We start from the raw sequence: 19,356 nt of genomic DNA, 5'->3' as shown, positions 1-19,356 counted from the left end.
TTTTTTGAGCATCATGACTCCAATGCCCTCACACATGACCTTTGCCCTACTATAAGGTTCAGAAGGGGCACAAAATGCGCTGTTTGCTTCAATCCAGCTTTTTTTTCCTCCTTCCTCCATCAACATTAACACAACATAATACACAACACAACACAATAACCACACTTCAAATAACAACCACAAGATGCATCTAACAGAGGACATCAAAGCAGCCATCGGCTGCCCCAATCATGGAAGGGATGCACCGGTCTTGTTCCCAGGAATTACGATATCTCTCAATGATATCCACTATAAAGACCGCCAGAAGCTCAAGAGGCACGATACCTTCAACAACATCAGAGACTCTCTCAGCAGCCCACCTAACGATGTATTCGCCAAGATATACCATTTTGGCTATTCCAGTCGTGACATTTGGTACCTCAGGTTGAGGTTACTCCAACACCTTGGATGACTTCCCAAAGGGTGTTAGACTGTTTCTACTCATTACTATTTTCTTCAATGACCGTTGGCTGACGCGTTACACAAGATTCGGATATTCCTTGGCAATATAGCCACCTCCCAGTATCGATACCTCACTGTCTAGACTTGACAGCCCTCTCCCGACCCAACTGACCCCGACGCACGTCCATCACTAACAGACCCTCCGTTTCTCTTCCCATATATGGTGGACCCCTCCAAAGTCAATAGCCCCCCTGAGTCATTGGGTGTCGTATCATCCCCTCCTACCAACGTAGTCCCATCAGTGCGCATGTCATTCCCGCCAGCGTTCGTTATGGGGATAGTCTTCAACCCTCGTTGAACAAACATGCCGTCGCCACCGTTCGAACTAGTTGGCAGCACCTTCCATGATCTTGCTCGCTCTGCTATGGCCCGAAAGACTGGTTGCATGTGCGGCATACATGCGACGAGGATGCCTATACCGCACTCGATATTGGACCAGACGATGAATCCTTGAGAATCGGCTGTAACTGTGTAAGTATGTGCGAAGGAGCTCCGGGTGTGGACTTACCTGTCGAGTTTAATGATCTACTAAACCCAATCAAATAGGGGATTCGGATACAGCTGGCAGCTATGAGACTGGACTATCATCAGTATACTAATAAACAACCGAAAGGTGACTTACAAGATTCCAACACCGAAAATAAGCATGACCCCAGCTTTCTTCTTTGGCTTCAACCCCAAATGATACAGCTGGGTCAGAGGAAGAACAAACATCCAGACATCCAAGGCAATATTGACGGCAGCATGCGAGAATATGATTGCCGGAATATTCAAGGAAATCCCCTTCGGTGGCAACTCTTTCCATCCCTCCCACAGTAAATATACAGGCTGTCGTTGGAGTGCGCCGCAGATACTAAAGATGACTGTAGTAAGAATATTAAAACCCATCGTCCACTTAATCAAAGTTCTGAATTTCGGGTCTGGAAAGGTGCGGAGGAAAAAGAAAAGAATTGACAGTTTTAGAATGCATAAGCTTAAAACATATCCGTATTGGAAAACGAGAAGATACTGCTTCTTTTAGAGAAGACCATATATCATTGGAGGAACGTACTATGTAGAAGGTGGTGATTGTGTAATCATCGAATAACCAGACGTTGCGACCCAAGCCCTTGAACGTCACTAACATAAAGTGAGCATTTGTATGGCGAGCCACTAAAAGAAAGACTTACTTAATCCCGTCATGAGAGTTGAGAGAACAGAAAAAGCCTACTATGATTAGCAAAACATCGCATCCGCGGGTGTGCATGTGGACTCACTGCTGCCGCAATGATAGTAACATCGTCGGGTCCCCAAGACTGACTTCGCTGGAATTTGAGCAGCGTTCGAAAAAAGACCGAAATTACAACCGTGCCGAGGATAGTGTATACGAGACCTCTGATTTTGTGGTCGTTGTCAAGTTCGGGTCTGCCACATGTCGATTGTTCAATTTTAAGGAAGTCTGCTTGTGCCGAACAGAATGAATGTTAGTATTTGTTCATGCCATGCATTCTCACGCCAGTGTAGATGTCATGACGGATGGGCGTACCAAACAGATCTCTCATGCTGCATTGCACCAGGGTGCAGCCAGCAGCGCCATTGCCGATTGCTTTATTATGACACAGTATATCCTTATTTTTGTCTGATAATGTTGGCCCTTTTACCAACTGAGCTAGACATTGTATCTGAGACACAATTAACAGACTGTCCAAGTCGGAATCTCGATTACAAAAGCACTCACAGCACACTCCGGAGCATCTTCCAACTCGGTGGCATTCGTCGGCACACTGGCTACAGCAGCATTGAATGAGATCAAAGAAGAAAGGATGAACAACTGAATCGATGTGGCTACCTTCATGGTGGTAGATCACCGTATCCTCTGTGGCCTGGTGTTATTGATAGTGGTTCGGATCGTCGCCAATCATCGAGAAATCTGTCTAGAGAAAGGCAGAGAAGGGAGTCCACATCATGATGACGGATTGACTCTTTTAAGAATGCAGGAACACAAATTATGGTTCCTGAGCCGTCGCCGCGGCACATATCATGCTAGTCTTACATAGCCGATCTATCGGTCGAGACAATTGTCAAGTCACCTTTATTAGCCAAGGACAATTTGTATCTTTCCAATAAGGTTGGAGCTAGATGCTTCTAATAGACGATCAAGTTATTCCTGGCTAGGTTTGTTATGTTGCAACATTCCAGTGCTGCCATATTGGGTGAAGTTAACCTGCGCAGTCGAATTTAACTAGCGCTAGATCATGTTGATCACTCAACCTTGGAGCCGCTGTCGTCGTCAACTTGACTTAAGAAACGCCAATATTACTTTCCAAATGTTGTTCTTCAACTGATTTAATCGATTAGTGTATACAGTCCTCCATTGAACACATCGAATGTTCAGTAAACCGGCTTTCGTACGCCCTCTCAGGAATGCAGGCTGCGTTGATCGCGACGATGCGTCTCGGAACCTCCACATTTTCCCGTCCATTTGTGTCTGAGTTCTTCTAGAAAAGGTCTCTTGTGTCGAGAATAGCTAAATCTGGCAAAGCGTTCGGTCAAGTAGTGTCTGCAAGCACTGTCTTGTGGCAAACGCTCACTGTAGAACACGAATGTATATTGAGCGATATTACTACATGAAAGTCTGACTCGCCACGTCAAAATTATTATAGATTGATTAATCTAGAAATCTCTACATATAAGCTCAGCCCTCCATGTTCTGTAACGGCACATATCCAACTTCCTCCACCTTGCCTCTACGTCCCATCATCTCCCTTGTCCAGCCAACGATGCCCTTTCCAAACATCCACCTCTCCGCCTTGGGTGTCTTCCCGTCGTTGATAGCCATCTCAGTCATCCAAGCAGGCCTTGTCCATGAGTTAAGCATCAGACTACTAACCACCACCGTGACACTACTGAACGCCATAGCAAGACTCGCCATGATCGGGTGAACACTAAGCCCCAACGGAAGAAAAAAGCCCATTGCGATCGGGAGACCAATAGCATTATATAGACAAGCCCATCCGAGGTTTAACTTGATTCGGCGGAAGATAGTGTGTGTAAGCGTCAGAGCGGCAGGTATAATCATGAGCTCTGTCGGTCTCATAAGAACGACATCTGCTGCTTCCATCGCTACATCCGTGCCGCTTGCCATGGCGATGCCAACGTCTGCAGTCGCAAGGGCTGGGGAGTCATTGATGCCGTCACCAACCATACCGACAACTTCACCAGACTGTTGGATCTCTTGCACGATGGCTTGCTTTTGATCGGGACTAACGCCAGCGTAGACATTGTCGGCATCAATACCCACGACGGAAGCGACAGCGAGTGCGGTAGACCGTTGATCGCCTGTCACTATCGAGGTTTTAATGCCCATGCGGTGCAGAACCGAAATCGTCGCAGCAGCGTCCTCCTTGATCTTATCAGACAGACATACATAGCCGGCGTAAACGCCATCGATGGCAACAAAGATGTTGGTGGTTCCAGTGCCGCTGCCCTTGGCCGTCGATTTGCCCACGTCTGCCGACAAGTTGATCTTCTCTGCGGCCTGGACGGCATCCTCGGGGACATCAACACCATTATCTTGCAAAAAGACGAGATTTCCAACTTGAACCAGGTATCGTGTGCGACTCGAGGTAGCTGGCTCCACAGTCACACTGACACCCTTGCCTACAACAGCTTTGAAATCTCCGACACTGCCATCAATGGTTCCCTCGGGTCCTATACCCAGCTCTCCCTTTGCAGCGCCCAGGATAGCCTTTCCTACAGGATGTTCGCTTCCCATCTCGGCCAGACCCACGATGGACCACCACAGTCGTTTGCTGGCATCGCTTCTGGCCCACTGTGAGACGAGATCTGTGCTAGCCACACTCATTTTACCGTACGTAATTGTGCCAGTTTTGTCGAGGATGATATGCGTGACTTTGGTTATGCGCTCCAAAGCAGCACCTCCTTTGATGAGAATTCCGTTCTCGGCTCCAACTCCTGTACCGACCATGACAGCGGTGGGCGTAGCGAGTCCAAGTGCACACGGACAAGCAAAGACAATGACAGAAATACACAACTTGACACATACCACGATTTTACCACCACTGTTGTCTTCAAGGAAAATCTCGGGAGGGTGAGATAAAACGTGACACAAGACCATCCAGACAAGGAATGTACTCAGACCGAGGATGAGAATCATGGGAACAAAGTAGCCGGCTAGCTTATCAGCCAGCTCCTGGATCGGGGCGCGTGCTGTTTGTGCGTCTTGGACTAACTTGACGATTTGGCTTAGTTGGGTAGCATGGCCAGCTCGAGTAACACGAAGATCAACACGTCCGTCACCATTGACAGTACCGGCGATCATGTTATCACCGATACGCTTGTGGACAGGCATAGCTTCTCCTGTGACCATACTTTCATCAACGAATGTGGTACCTCGGACGAGGATACCATCTGCTGGAATCTTGTCACCGGGTCGGATGACCACGATGTCGTCGACCTCAAGTAACTCTGTTGGGATGACCTTTTCCTCCCAAGCAGAGCCGCTAGTTTGGTTACTAGGCGTCTTTGGGGTTGACGGCTCGTCAGAAGACTTTGCCCAGTTCTCGGCTGCTTTTTCCACGGCGATCGGATCAGCATAGATGGTTGCTGTTGACGGAGCTAGGGACATAAGGCGGGACAATGCCTTCGAAGTCTGGCCCTTGGCGCGGTTTTCGAGCCATCGAGATAGTGTGATGAAAGTAATGAGCATAGTACTCGTGTCGAAGATCGTGGAGGGTTTAGAGTGCGGCTCAAGAAGAACTGAGACCAGCATCGAGAAGACGCTAAAGAGAAAAGCACACGTTGTGCCAAGAACGACCAGAACATCCATTGTCGGTGATCCATGCTTGAGGGATTTGTAACCAGAAACGTAGAATCTCTTGCCGATGCCAAATTGGACAGGTAATGTGATAACGAGACACACAATGTCACCCAAGAATAGACCAGGGATGAGTTCGAAACTCCCAATGTCTATCGCAGGGAAGGCCATGGGGATGATCATTCCGATTAGAAGGACAGGAATCGCAAAGGAGAGTGAGATCTTGAATGCTCTCCTCCACTCAGTAATTTCGCGCGTTTTTGCCAGCGATTCGAGTTGCGCGTTGTTGTCTTCGCCACTTGCAACGAGAGCATTTAAGCCCTGCGTTTCTATAGCCTCGACGATACCACGGAGCCCTATCGTCATGGGTTGATAAACAACTGTAAGACGATCCGTACTGAGGCTGAGAGATGCTGAGCGAATGCCCTGAACTGCAATGAGGCCTTCCTCCAGAGCTTGAGCAGTAGTTGCATCTTTGCACCCGAAGACTTTGAATTGGGCAGATGTGGTGTCTCCTCCCTGACAAGCCATGTCGCGTTGTGTCGATAGAATGGTAGCATCAAATCCGCGATCCTCGATAATCTCGGCTATCTCCTCGGGGGAAATCTTTGTCTCATCGTACGTGATAACGGCCCGCTCCGCCAAAAGGCTGATGTTAAACTTGAGGATACTGTCCACGCCCTTGAAGCCGCCTTCAACGGCTGATGTGCAGGCACCACATGTCATTCCCTCGATGGCGAAAGTTGTTGTCGCAGTGGCTGTGGTTTCGCCATTGATGGCAGTGCTCTCGTTGAAGTGGTCGTTGGTCCGAGTAGCCCCAGCGTTGGGAATATCTGTCGAGAGAACCTCTGCATCAAAACCACGATCCTCGATGATCTCCTGTATCTTCTCGGCGAGTATGATCCGTGGGTCATGCGTGACTACGGCGCGCTCCATTACGAGACTGACAGAGACTGTTCCGATGCCGTCAACGCCTTTGAAACCGGACTCAACGGCTGATGTGCAAGCACCGCATCTATTATTGTTACAACGTTAGTTATGAGTACTAAAAGAGCAAAATGTTAACAGGTGGTGACTCACGTCATGCCGCCGACCTGCAGCGTGGTTGTTGCCATGTGTGCGCTGCCAGACACGGAAAGTCTGCTAGCACTGGCATTTGTGCCTTCGCCATTTTCCGGCACGCGCATATAGGATTGACCCATCGCAGCGACAGCAAACAGTTCGCTCGCGATTCTGATGCTGGATATGTCAGATTGATGTACGATGATTCGTCGTGAAATAGCCAGTGATAATATCCGGAAGACCTTTTAGTTGTCTAGGTGGATGCCGTCTGATACTAAAAGGATCTTCAAGCCACCGTCAAATCACGGCAATTAGTGTGAGTAGGGGGTGACAGTTGCCAAGAAACGGACTGAGAAGACCAGCTTCTTCAGGCTAAAAATGAGCAATAAAAAATAGGGTTGTGAGAAAGTAAGATAGAAGACAAAAGAGATGAAGGAGGAGAAACAAAAACAAAAAAAGACGCGAGTTAGGGACAAAGCAGGAGGGACATAGACAAAGGCCTGCAAATAGATTGTGCACGGCACAGGTTGCCGTGCATCTGGGTGACGAGGTTGGACAATAATGCTACTCTTAGACGATACGACAAAAGGTCACACACAAGGTGTCTTACAATTGAGATTCAGAGCGGGAGCTGCTAGACCCTGAGAGGCTACCCAAGGTGCCTTGACTGTCTACCCCTGTCTCTATACCCACTCCTCACCCCAGTCGCTGTAATGATAATAGGTCAGCTACTAAGATTCGGCACCCGGCTTAAAGAGGCAACGTTCCGGTGATCCATGTTGCTTACTTTTTGCGATGGCCTGGCTTGTGTCCTACCAATCCGCACGCTCCCTACTCAATATCCCGGCATGGTATGGCGTATGCCACCAATAAGTAACCCTCACTTGAGCCGGAGTGGAAGAGATGGAATATTCCTTCTTCTGGCCAGCTTCCGAGTAAGACATGGCAGAGCATGCCCACTAATTTCCTTTGTCAAGAATCAAGGCTTCTTTTCTAATTGGATGACTGATGTCTGTGATACTATCCATACGGATTGTCCGAGGCTGTGCAACGGTTTCTTACTGCATGTTTATACTTCAGTCGATATAAATATCCCTTGAACGTGGATGCTTCATTGTTATGTAACATTGTTAAACCTGTATCACGACATTATAGACAATGGACTTCAATCAAAACATCACTACACTAGGTGTGGGGGACTATACTCCCGAAGGTGCTGGACTCGTCGCTGCCGGTGCGATCATCCTCGTTTTATCACTTCTAGTACTTGTCTCGTCAAAAGACAAAATTCCAGTCATCAACAAATATCCCAATGACTGGTTGTCCGTCAAGGCTCAGATAGCCTTTGTCACTAACGCCGATGGCCTCATCAAACAAGGGTTTGCCAAGGTACGTGAATGCTCTTCTTCTATGGTTATTCAGGCAAGTCGATACTAATAAAGACAGTTTCAAAATCCTTTCCGCATGATTACATTAGTGGGAGACAGATTGATCCTCCCTGAAGACCATTTCGAATGGATCAGGCGTCATGGTCCTCAACTTGATCACCAGCCGCTTGTTCGCAAGGTAAGACCCTTGCTTTCCAGATAGTCCTATCAATAACTTACTAAATTGTCTGTTTAGGATTTCTTTGCGGGCTACCCTGGTTTCAATGGCACGGCAGCCATCTCTGACCCTTCCAAACTGTTGGCCAATGTTATCAAGAAGAAGCTTGTTCAAAACCCTCGTAAATCCACCATCACCATTCCTGAAGCGTCATCCCACTGACTCGTTTTTTTCCAGATGTCAGCAAACTGCACAAAAATGTGCAGAGAGACATCCTTGCAACTTGGCCGGAAGAGCGTGACGGTACGTATTGAGCATTCTGCCATCGTGAGCATCAACTGACACCCAGAATAGCTTGGAAGGCAGTTGACTGGGCCAAAGACGGTCTTAACCTCATCAGCCGAATGTCCGCGTCCGTCTTTGTTGGCGAGGAGCTGTCACGCGACGAGACATGGCAGCAGGTCAGCACCAACTACGGAATGACTGTGTTCCTCGCGGCTCGCGCGTTGCGACAATGGCCGCGATGGTTGAGACCTCTTGTCCAATGGTTCCTCCCCGCTTGCAAGAGTTGCAGAGCTGAAGTTAAGCGTGCACGCGAAGTCTTGGAAAAGAATTTGGCTAAGAGAGCGGCTGAAGGCAAAGAGCACGATGACTCTATCACTTGGTTCAGTGAAATTGCGGCGGGCAAGAGCTATGATCCTGTTGCTGCCCAGCTTGGAATGTCTATGGCTGCTGTTGTGACTACCTCGGAGTTGCTGAAGCAGACGGTTATTGAGATTTGCTCGCATGATCTGATTGCACCTCTCCGAGAAGAGATTGAAGCCGTGGTTCACGAGCATGGATGGTCTCCTGCTGCTTTGACCAACATGCGCTTGCTCGATAGTATCATCAAAGAGACACAAAGAATGAATTCCGCTGTCATTGGTAAGTTAAAAGGAGCCGTTTTCCAGTATTACAGAGCAGCATTAACACATTATAGTCAATCTCGATCGTCAGGTCCTATCTCCTGTTACCCTCCCCAATGGCCAGTACCTACCCAAAGGCACTGCTCTATCAATCTACATGTCACGTCTCCGAAACCCTGAGGTATATGAGAACCCAGACACCTTTGACGCATACCGATATGCGAAGCTTCGTGCTCAGGGCGGCAAGTGGACATATGCTAGTTCTGCCACTTCTACAAGTGAGGATCATTTCGTATTTGGTATTGGTAAACCTATTTGCCCGGGACGATTCTTTGCTGTGGCAGAGGTGAAGACGGCAATTGCCACCATCTTGCTCGATTATGATGTGCGGTTGGCTGAGGGTTATACACCCACGCTGATGCCGTTTGGCTTTGAGCTGTTCGCCGATCCGGGAGTTCAATTGGAGGTGAAGCGAAGGTCATAGATTTTAGTACGAGTCAAAAGATCCAATCAGATATAGGAACACTGTTACAAGTTCACTCATGAAGCTTCCGTATGAAAGTAAAATTTGCCAATGGTTGAATGTGCCCTGTGCTTTGGCTGATGTAGACCGTAGGGTAAGTTTAAGTGACTTGTGCTTGGTAAAGTACAGAAACCACTACACGTCTCTTCATCGTTGAATCCGACGCGGAAAAGGAATAAGGGCATATTTCTGTCGTAGAAAAGGAAGCTTTAGAGTTACTGATGCTTTGTTGATATTTATTACGCCCAACATGAAAGTTTGTAAAAAGTCTCTACAAAGTCAGATATCCGGGTGGCTCTTTAGCGAGTCTATAACCGAAACAGGTATAACTTCTTTGTTTCTTAAAGCCTGATATTAGATCGGATTAATCTTCTACTAGACGACTTCTGAATCAAATAATTAGCATGTAGTAATTTTGTGAATGTTCAACCTGCCACCATTCATGCAGTTCCTGTCTGTCTGTCAGCAGGGTTCTCTCTAACTATGTCTCGTCTTTTCCATTGTATGAGCAAGGGTGATTACAGGGGTTAGTGAGTGAACCGGCACTGTCCCAAAGTGGTTAAACACCGCTAAACCGCAGTTCAAGGATCCTGCAAACACAGCTAGAGGCAGTGCTGAGTCCCGCCTTCGGGTGTTTGCCGCATATTGCAAGCTGTAGATTAGCGCTTAGTAGATTCTCTAGGTCACTTCAGTGGAGGTGACCAATCGATATATAGAGTCTGTCAATATTACCAATGATAGTTGTCTTGAAGTCTGCTGTGCTTGAGTGTCTAATCTAATTACAGCAAATCATTAACCATGGATGACTTCAATATCATCGCCCTCAAGCGTTTTGTGAGTCCATCAGCGCTGCTTGGACTCGCTGGTCTTTGGCTTGGTTATCGTGTCGCTCTCGCACTTTACAACATCTCCCCTCTCCACCCACTCTCCAAGTTCCCTGGGCCAAAGATTGCCGCTGCCTCTTATGTCTATGAGGCTTACTATGACTGGATCCTCCAAGGCCGCTATGGTAGGAGGATAGAGAAGATGCATGAGCAATATGGTAAGTACTTGACTAATTCAGAAATGATGTGTGATGATTGCTAAGAAGCCTAAAAGGTCCCATCGTTCGGGTGAGCCCTGATGAACTCCACTGCAGCGATCCCTATTTTGCCGACGAGATCTACACAGGAAAGCCAGGCCGAAGTAAGTCTATTCGACTGCCCCCCTCCCGTCTCTATATGACTTTCCGCTGACATATCTTTTTTCTAGTCCGCGACAAATGGCAGCACCACCTCAAGATAGCAGGTGCTAGCCCAGCCTCACAGGCAACCGGCACAGCTGGGCCCCATGAGTTGCATCGCAAGCGCAGGGCTGCCCATGCACGCTTCTTCTCACGTGGACAAGTGCTCAAGCTCGAAGACGAAGTACTAAAATTCGCCGAGCTCTTCATCCAAAAAATGCTGCGCTGGACTGGAAAGGAAGCCTTTGAAGTCAAGGGCGCCTTCAATTGCTACACTGCCGACGTCTTCTCGCAGTATGCCTTTGGAGAGCCCATGGGCTTTATTGAGCAAGAGGGTTGGGAACCCAACTTTGGAACCTGGACGTCATCCTTCTTGAAAACTACTTACATGAGTACGTTTTTGCAGTGACTTTCCTACTATTTTGACAAGACAGGTGTACTAACTACGACCAGTGCGTCACAATGCGCTGGCCAGGCGATTAGCTGATATCCTACCCATCTTTGCTGACTATATGGGAGAGGATGTCAAGAGGATCATGCACCAGATGAATCATGTCATCCCAGCCTATATCAAGACAGCCCTGGCGAATCCCGACGGCGGTCGTGTCTTTAACGAGATTCTGAACTCCAATGTCCTACCTGAAGAGGAGAAGACCATGTTTCGTCTCTCAGGCGAGGGATTCGTCTTTCTTTTGGCTGGGACAGAAACCACTGCTGTTAGTTCGCGATCCATGACAGACATTTAGAACCTTCACAGCTAACCCAGAATAGGCTATCCTTACTGTCATGACATTCCACATGCTTCATCAACCCAAGATCTACGCTCGTCTTATGAAAGACCTTGAAGGCATTGATCCCAACAATCTCAAATGGGCGCAACTCGAACAGAGACCTTACCTATGGGCTCTCGTTCAAGAGTCTCTGCGGCACCAGCCTGGAGCAGCTGGTCGATCTGCTCGTATCGCCCGCGAGGAGGATCTCTTTTATAAGAGCCAAGATTGCAAGACACAGTACATGATCCCGCGAGGCACACCTGTGAGCATGACAGCCATGATTAACCACTGGGACACGCGATTGTTTCCTGACCCTGATGCTTTCAACCCTGATCGATGGCTGCTACCCGACGGCAAGCCCGATTACACTCTTCAGAAATTTCTCATTTCATTTTCAAAGGGATCTAGAGTTTGCGTTGGTGAGAGGTGAGTCTTACTTATATCCTACTGTCCACTATAGTACATGTTGAAGTTTCCATGCTAACAGTTGTATCTTGCAGTCTTGCCCTATGCGAGATCTACATCATGGCTGCCCTGATGGCGTTTCGAGTCATTCCCAAATCGGAACTCTTCGAGACTACGATTGAGGACCTTACGTATGACCACGACTTGGTTGTGTTGCAGACCAAGAAAGGACATATTTCGACTCGCATCAAAATATCTTGATTATCAAGGATTATGTTAGACTTAAAAATGCCTTCTAGACCATTATATAGAAGTAATAAAGAGTTACATCTAAAAGACTAAAGGACATGTATCTATGTATCTCTTGTAAATTCAATTTGGCTGCGATTTGGTTAATACTTCTCAAGTGATCCATTCGCCTGGTTCTTTGTACACACGAGTGATATTTAAAGTTGATGATGAGCACATGTCGCAAACCTGATAATAAGGTTTCCATCATAAATCACAGCACATGTCGCAAACGTTGCCGTGTAGCTAGATACTTCTATTTTCTGAAGCGTGCTGTCATGCCATGCTTTGTGCATCTCTTTATCGGGCAACTTAGTATCTTAAATCATCTTCCCCTACCTGCAAGCTCAATAGATGAGAAGAAGTATCTTTATACTGTTCAAGAACCGCCATTCAAGCAGTACATAAGCTGAGGTGGTGCTTCTTAGAGTCCGCTCTGCGCCTGAAAGTCAGTGCATATCACTCCATCGTTAGATGTATAGGAAAGGTCTATAATATTGTTCATTATTATCTACTTTGTACAAAAACAGTCTCTCCCATGTAAAACATCACTTGAATAGTATAACCTCAGCCTTAACACGTTATGATCAACCCCTGGGTGAACTTAAGATGCGCGTATCCTAGGTCTATGGGCCTGTGGTTCCTGCTTAACAACAATGCGCGGCTTCGCGCTTTCAGTCAGGTATGGCCGCTGACGGGCGACCTCTTTGAAGTAACTCGGCCGTCCATCCTCTTCGACAAGTTCCAATAATCGATCGGCTTTGAAGTCGATTGTAAGGCCGCTAAGCCATTCGCCATCTTCCATCAATGCCACGCTGCAATGCCATGGCGTCGTGAAGCCGCTTTTGGTGTTGAGAAGGCTGATAGAAATCTTGTGTTCACCGGTGGACTGGTGGATACTGAGACGCAAATGGTCTGGGAAGCGAGCTTTGACGGCTCCAGCAAAGGCCTGGTCACAAGAGAGATTCGTTAGTCATGGGGGTTCGGTGGAGTATCGAATAAATGGCTGATATAGTTGACTTACGTATCCTCGGATCAGTAGCTGCTTAGCAAGATACTTGACGTCCTTCCTGTACTTCGCGGAACTCTTCGCTGGGCCATAGATGTGTTGTAGATCTGACTTGAGGAAACGGCAGTACCCCTTATACGTCCCGAGTGTGTCTGCGTTTGTGGCGATTTCGTGGTCAATGTCGAGATCACCGTCGCGGCCGTACTTGTTGAACAGGGTTCGACGGAAGTTGGTTGCGTTGGCAACGTACGTGAGTTCGTTAAGATCATTCGGCAGGCCTTTCACCGCGACCAAGTCCTGAAGACGAGAGAACGAGAGGTTGGAGAAGGCTTTACGCTCAGCCATGGCCCGCAGCGCGGAGCCATAGCGCCAGGTGTCGAGATCAGATATGCCTAATAGGTCTGGATGACGAAGAACGAATGTTAGTGATGTGCCAGCAGCCATGGTATACTTTATTAATTTGAGTCAGAAATAAAAGAGGTGAACGAACCATTGTAAACCAGACCGTCCGAGATGATGGTCAACTCAGCTCCCGGCTCATAGAACTGGCCAATGGTGGTACACATGGAGTTTAATCTGGCAAGTGATACTTCCTCGGCCTTGTCGGGGAGATTGCCCAGCACCTTTTCAACCTTGTTCGCAGACTTGAACGGGAACGCTGGCAAACACATAACCACTTTCTGTTGCTCTCGGACAAAGCGTGAGATGACGGCAAGAAACTTGGGTCTGCCTTTGCTGTGGAGCTCCGAGGTGCTTTCAAACTTGTTGAGAGAGTATTCCAGAACGACGTCTAAAATTCTCTCGGATATCTTAGAGACTTTGCTTTCGCTGGAGACTTCCATTTTGTCATCTGTGGCTGGAGGACCCGTCATCTCAGTACCGAGACTAGAGTTGGAGGATCTCGTTGACATTGTGTCGTCAAACGAAACGTCTGATGAAGCTATGGTGATAGCCGGTGTCTTCAGCTTCGAGACTCCATCATCAAAGACGATTTCACGGTCTGTTGAGGCATTGGTCATGTTGGTAGTAGGTTCGGGGTAGGTTAGAACGACAGTGTCGGTCATTATCTTGACGTCGTCCACCATATCCATGGTCTTGATTGCTTCGGGTGCTTTATGTCCTTCCTGTGCAGTATCCAGTTTGGCCACAACCTGATGAGGCATTGATAGACTGGGACTCAGGTCGGGCAACTGTGATGTTGTGTGATGTTTATATCCTGATGCAAGACGTCTGAGAGGCTCTGATACTGAATGCCAGTGGCTACAGAACTGGTTTTGAATCACTGGGGTGTACTTGTAGGGTGAGGAAAGCGCTGATACAAGGGCAAAAAGATGTGATTCTGTCAGACAAATAAACAATGCTTTCAGGTTATGCAACAGTGGTTGTGTGTTTTGAAGTACATCAGTGAATCACCTCTGACCGGAAACTGTCCTAATATTTTGGGGCTGTGAAAGCTCATGGGTTAGATCTTCGGAGCACTGGCCCTCGCAAGGATGAGGCTCAGCTAACGGGCCCGGCAATTTCCTACAGGATCATTGCCCTGTTCGGAAATTGTCTAAGCTGACGTGTGCACTAGGAGGGTTTCCCTTTGGAGGCGAACTGGATGTGGATATCTCACTTACAACGAGCATGGATTCAAGAACTTCGGTTGCGAAACTGTGGGAGCGCCTGAAGGCTTCAGTTCACTTGAATCGATCCTCACGGCAGGCCCTTCATGTTTACTCCATCGCTTGTTCGAGGCAGATTCTTGCAAGATTATTATTTCCATACGAACGCGGTCTGGCATGATTGACTGAAGAACAAAATACAGCGGCACCATGGTTTACGACTATGGATGGTTTATATGCAGGCGGAAAGCTTTCAGTCAACACCAAGAGTGAGCATCGTGTAAACGAAGTGAAACTGCTGAAATGCAAACAAGACAATGACTATAGCAGAATAAGATTAAAATTCACAGAGTACTAGCGTTATGGTGACTAGAACAGCCTGTCTACATGCTCCTCCTATGTTACCTCCCATTCCCTATCCCAGAAATTCAGCAAACTGCATAAACTCCTCATCATTTCTCATAGCACCCAGTTCCTCAGGCAAAGTCCCCAGCAACAACTCAACACCGCCATCCTCTCTTATCGGCAAAATGAACAGACTCCTGAAGGCTTTGTTCAGCCAATCCATCTGAACCCTCACAGCATCGGGCGCACCCAACGTATTGCCGCCAAAGACCCCTATGTCCTTTGCGTGGAAGAGCATCATGTTGTTAAAGAGCGAATGCGGACCATCCTGGATGCCCTGGCCCAGGAAAGCTGTTGTGTGGTTTCCTGGACTGTTGTCTTGGATCGTATGAAGTAGACCGAAAGCATCGTGGACAAGCTCTTGATCAATTCGAGTACGCGCCTCGCGACAGATTTGAGCAATTTCGTAAATGGTTGTCTCGGATGAGCAGAGCTTCGAGACGTACATTTGCTGTCGGTTCATGATGACGCTGTTGGCCATGTACGTTGGCGGTAGGTGCGCGCTGAAGTAAGGTCGGACGTCGGTGGGCATCTCGATGATGGATGTGTCGTCGGGTGAAGCGCCCTCAGGACGACGACGAGCCCTCACTGCAGCGCGCCAGAAAAAGGCTTGCAGTACATCGCCAAGTGATAGTGACCCTGACTCGTTGTTGAGACTTTGACGTTCTGGATCAGCTACCTCAACACTCGCCTGGAGTCTCTTCAGTTTCTCGGCCGAGATGACGAAGGTTGATGCTGACAGCGTGCGACCATCGGCACGAGCTTTCGGTGGCCAGTTCTCACATGGAGGCAGACGGGGCGGTTCGGGTAGATTGCGAGACGAAGGAGCCTTCTCGGTTCTTGGCTTAGTCCCATGTCCGTTGGCTGCAGTTGCATCCTTGCCGTTCAGCGCCGGATCGGCGTATGGTAGGAAACCCCACACCTTCGGGTCGATTTCACTTGCCGGTTTCGCGAAACCCTCCAGCTCATACAAGACGGATAGCATATCACGATTGAGGCTCTCGGGGTGCAGCCACGCGCAAGTCGCAGACTGATCGCCCTGGACGAATCGGCAGCATTCTGCCCATACTGTCAGGGCGATTAATAGGCCGACACCATCAAGAGCGTGATGATGAACATTAAAGGCTAGCACACAACCACCCTCAATGAAATTGGCCTGGATGTTGCACACGTCCGCAGGCAGGGAAGGAAAAGCCGGACACGTTGTCAGGAGCTCGTCGGGGTAAGCTGAGGTCAAGAATCCAGAGGCCTTTTGCTCGGCGTAGGATGGCAGCACAGAAGACAGGTCGCGGAAACGCAGTTGCCGTGGCTCCTCCGAAGCAGTCATCCCCAAGGCAGTAGATGGCAGTGGAGGCAGGCTAAGGCGTAGGTCTCCTTTCTTGTATCCAATCTCGTGCTCCGAACACGGTATAACTTTACCTGCGAGATCTGGCACGACCTCCATCGCGCGAACAAGACCTCGCTGAAGCACTTTATACGCCTGCTCAAACGAAACACCTGGACAGAGAGGTATGAAGATATTAATGCCCTCGTACATGTTCCCTCCAAAAAGGTCCATTGGGCCCAGCTTGGAGGATAGAACAGCCTTGTGTCGATTTATGAGTGTGCTCATCATTGCTTCCTTTGGGTCTTGTTGCTGCTGTTCTGTCGGCGATGAGGCAGCAGTGCTATCTATCGTGGTCGCTCTGCGCTCAGAAGCTAGTCGCACGACAGTTGCAGCGATCGCTTCAATCGTCGGACCAGCATAGAAGTTCCTCGGTGAGAACTTTCCCCCAAGATCTGTAACTGCCGCAATCGTCTTGGTGGCGCGGAAGACGAGCAGTGAGTCGAACCCAAGAGTAAACAGATCAGCGTCCACAGGAGCGTCCTTGACCGCAGGCACAATCGAAGCCAGCACATGTCGAACCGCGCGAGTTGTAGACACCAAGGATGTTGTGTCGATTGTGAGCAGACCAAGTGTCGCAGCTTCATCCTCGTTACCATCCTCTGTTCTCGATTGGTAGAAGCGTTCGATGTAGTCTTCATATAGTGCCATAGTAGCCCGGCGTTTGATGGTGCGCTTGTCGGTACGGATAAACGGCTTGTCCGCCTCAGAAAAGGCGACATAGTCCCGGTGCAGCTGGTTCTTGTGCAGAGACAGGGAGTTGGCCCTCTCGACGACTGCCCAGATGCTATTAAAGAGAGCTTCAGCGTTGTCATCGTCTCTTTTGATTGTTGGATCTTTCAGCTCTATGAGTAGACCAGCTTGTGGCTTACCTGATCCAATCTGCGGTACACTTCAATCAGCATTCTTCTTGAACTTCTCGAGGGGTTCTGGACTTACCATCAAACAGCCATCAACAGCCGGGTGAGATGTGACAAGGGCCTCTGTATCAAGAGGCGAGATCTTGTATCCATTCGAAAGGACCACAACATCATCGCTGCGGCCGTGAGATGCCCAGAGGCCCGGCTTAGTCGGGTGCGGAACATACAGATCCTTGAAGTTGAAACTCTCCACATCTTGAAAGGTTTGAAAGAGACCCTGGAAAAGGTCTGCATGTTCGTTGCGATGAATCCACTGTTCATAAAGACCAGGCTCGACCATCTTAAAGTCAAAGCCGGACCAGGGGTGAAAGGCAAACCAGTGCCAATCTTGTCTGTCCACCCACAAGTTGCCAATGAACAGACCTTCTGACGTGCCGGTTAGGTTCAAGACACGAATAAACTCGTTCACCTTGGAGCCTAAAACACTGCTCACAGGTCCTAGAAGGAAGTCAGTACTTATGCCAAGTAGGTGTATCTACGTTGGCAAGAAATGTCTCACCTCCAGAGGCACAGATAAACTTCGACCGGCTTAACTTTGGCAAGATGTCGGGTGCTTCCCCAAGCTCATCAGTGAGCGAAGGAATCATGCTCCAGATGTCGATCTTGATGTGGTCCGCCAGCGACGATATGAGTTCCAAATTGGGTATCACGTCCCGAGGCCCAAGGACGCAGTGTAGCCCAAACAGTGGCGCTATAACGACATCCATCAGAATACCCGCTCCCTGGATATATGGTTAGCGTCATGACGATTCTCCCCCTCCAATTTAGATGGGAAAGTTCCTTACATGGCTCATCGGGAATGTCGAGTACAACGTATCGCCATCATCCCAGCCTTTCGCCCAGGGCTCCATCCCTTCATGAGGGGGAAGCAGTCGGACAGCGTCCACCGTACCAATCAACCCATGTGTCCACTTTATGGGCTTGGACAGGCCGGTTGAGCCCGAGGTATGAAGAATGCAGAATGTGTCGTTTATCGCGTCTTCCCAGCGCTTCGCGTAAGGGAACGGCTTCACGTTCTCCATTTCGCTCTCATCTTCGGGAAGAAGCTCGCTCAACAGGGGCAGGTCCATCACGTGCATGGCACGTTTCTGCAGGAAGTCATCAACGAGTGGTGTTGGCCTCTCCCCAGCGGGGTTGACCCAGATGTTACAATCTGCCGCATCGAGAACGGCTAAAGCTCCCTCAATACTGTTCTTTGGAGAGAGGAATAAAGCCTGTGTAGAAAGAGGTTAAACAAACAGATTCAAGTCGTTAGGTACACGTTGAGGGCAAGGAGAAACTCACGGTGTAGTTGGCTTTGATACAGGCGAATGTCAACAAGATCTGTCGGAGATCGTCTAAATGTTGTGTCGTCAGTCAAATTGTCCGATGACGAGGCCTTGGGGACATGAACTTACGAGGCCCGATGTAACCCACAGCACGAATCTCTGAGGTCTCTCCTAGTTCTCGCTGAAGTAACCAGGCCGTCTTGTCGACCGCTTTTGTGAATTCACGAGCAGATATATGACGGAAGCCCTGTGATAAGTCCGAGGATTTGGCCCAGGAGTAAATGATGCGATCAGGCTCTGTAGCGGCGAGATCGTCCAGAATCTGTGGAATTAACCTGTTCCCGATCTTTGCTGGCTTGGTCCTGCCGACAGCCATGATTAGTATGAGTATGGGTCCGATCAGACTACAGGTGAGGAAATCCCAAGCTTAGGTGATCTGGCACGGAAACGAAAAGTGACAGCTTGCGATAATTTCTGGAATGGACGAGAAGTAGATATGCAGTAATAGAGACACCTAATAGACCAGAGATAAATACATGAATCAAGTTCAGCAAATATGAGTACAATATTGTGCATATATGTCGCTATCTAAAGACATAGAACGTTGTGTTCTCTCACTAACACGACATCTACCGGACATTCCAGGCTGACTGGTTGAGTCCCAAAAGAGTAGTGTACCTACTTCCTAGCTCTTGCTGACAATGCGAGGAGTCCAGGACCATT

General features: G+C 48.6%; 6 protein-coding genes across 6 annotated transcripts; 2 read left to right on the top strand and 4 right to left on the bottom strand.

Annotated features, from left to right (window-relative positions):
* Positions 1-190: 190 nt before the first annotated feature.
* On the bottom strand, positions 191-2,335 carry FPSE_10893 (uncharacterized protein; the record flags this gene model as incomplete). The annotated part of the gene is made up of 9 exons (XM_009264010.1): positions 191-393; positions 624-962; positions 1,010-1,082; positions 1,124-1,354; positions 1,553-1,620; positions 1,671-1,707; positions 1,758-1,805; positions 1,995-2,162; positions 2,219-2,335. 9 exons carry the CDS (start codon positions 2,333-2,335, stop codon positions 191-193), a joined length of 1,284 nt encoding a protein of 427 aa, XP_009262285.1.
* An 840-nt stretch (positions 2,336-3,175) lies between these two features.
* Positions 3,176-6,519, bottom strand: FPSE_10892 (uncharacterized protein; the record flags this gene model as incomplete). The annotated part of the gene is made up of 2 exons (XM_009264009.1): positions 3,176-6,332; positions 6,398-6,519. 2 exons carry the CDS (start codon positions 6,517-6,519, stop codon positions 3,176-3,178), a joined length of 3,279 nt encoding a protein of 1,092 aa, XP_009262284.1.
* Positions 6,520-7,537: 1,018 nt separating this feature from the next.
* On the top strand, positions 7,538-9,313 carry FPSE_10891 (uncharacterized protein; the record flags this gene model as incomplete). Its single annotated transcript, XM_009264008.1, has 6 exons — positions 7,538-7,768; positions 7,826-7,945; positions 8,003-8,105; positions 8,162-8,227; positions 8,279-8,848; positions 8,904-9,313. 6 exons carry the CDS (start codon positions 7,538-7,540, stop codon positions 9,311-9,313), a joined length of 1,500 nt encoding a protein of 499 aa, XP_009262283.1.
* Positions 9,314-10,150: 837 nt separating this feature from the next.
* On the top strand, positions 10,151-12,013 carry FPSE_10890 (uncharacterized protein; the record flags this gene model as incomplete). The annotated part of the gene is made up of 6 exons (XM_009264007.1): positions 10,151-10,394; positions 10,451-10,537; positions 10,604-10,966; positions 11,028-11,290; positions 11,346-11,773; positions 11,848-12,013. The coding sequence occupies 6 exons, from the start codon at positions 10,151-10,153 to the stop codon at positions 12,011-12,013; spliced, it is 1,551 nt and encodes a 516-aa protein (XP_009262282.1).
* Positions 12,014-12,644: 631 nt separating this feature from the next.
* FPSE_10889 (uncharacterized protein) lies at positions 12,645-14,212 on the bottom strand (the record flags this gene model as incomplete). The annotated part of the gene is made up of 3 exons (XM_009264006.1): positions 12,645-12,989; positions 13,065-13,441; positions 13,540-14,212. The coding sequence occupies 3 exons, from the start codon at positions 14,210-14,212 to the stop codon at positions 12,645-12,647; spliced, it is 1,395 nt and encodes a 464-aa protein (XP_009262281.1).
* An 859-nt stretch (positions 14,213-15,071) lies between these two features.
* On the bottom strand, positions 15,072-19,009 carry FPSE_10888 (uncharacterized protein; the record flags this gene model as incomplete). Its single annotated transcript, XM_009264005.1, has 6 exons — positions 15,072-17,327; positions 17,385-17,803; positions 17,865-18,087; positions 18,151-18,579; positions 18,650-18,702; positions 18,763-19,009. 6 exons carry the CDS (start codon positions 19,007-19,009, stop codon positions 15,072-15,074), a joined length of 3,627 nt encoding a protein of 1,208 aa, XP_009262280.1.
* Between the last annotated feature and the right edge of the window lie 347 nt (positions 19,010-19,356).

Source organism: Fusarium pseudograminearum, chromosome 2 (genome assembly GCF_000303195.2).
Source record: "Fusarium pseudograminearum CS3096 chromosome 2, whole genome shotgun sequence".
NCBI classification, from domain to species: Eukaryota; Fungi; Ascomycota; class Sordariomycetes; order Hypocreales; family Nectriaceae; genus Fusarium; species Fusarium pseudograminearum.
Note: the sequence above shows the minus strand (reverse complement) of the source record. Positions and strands in the feature narration are given on the sequence as shown.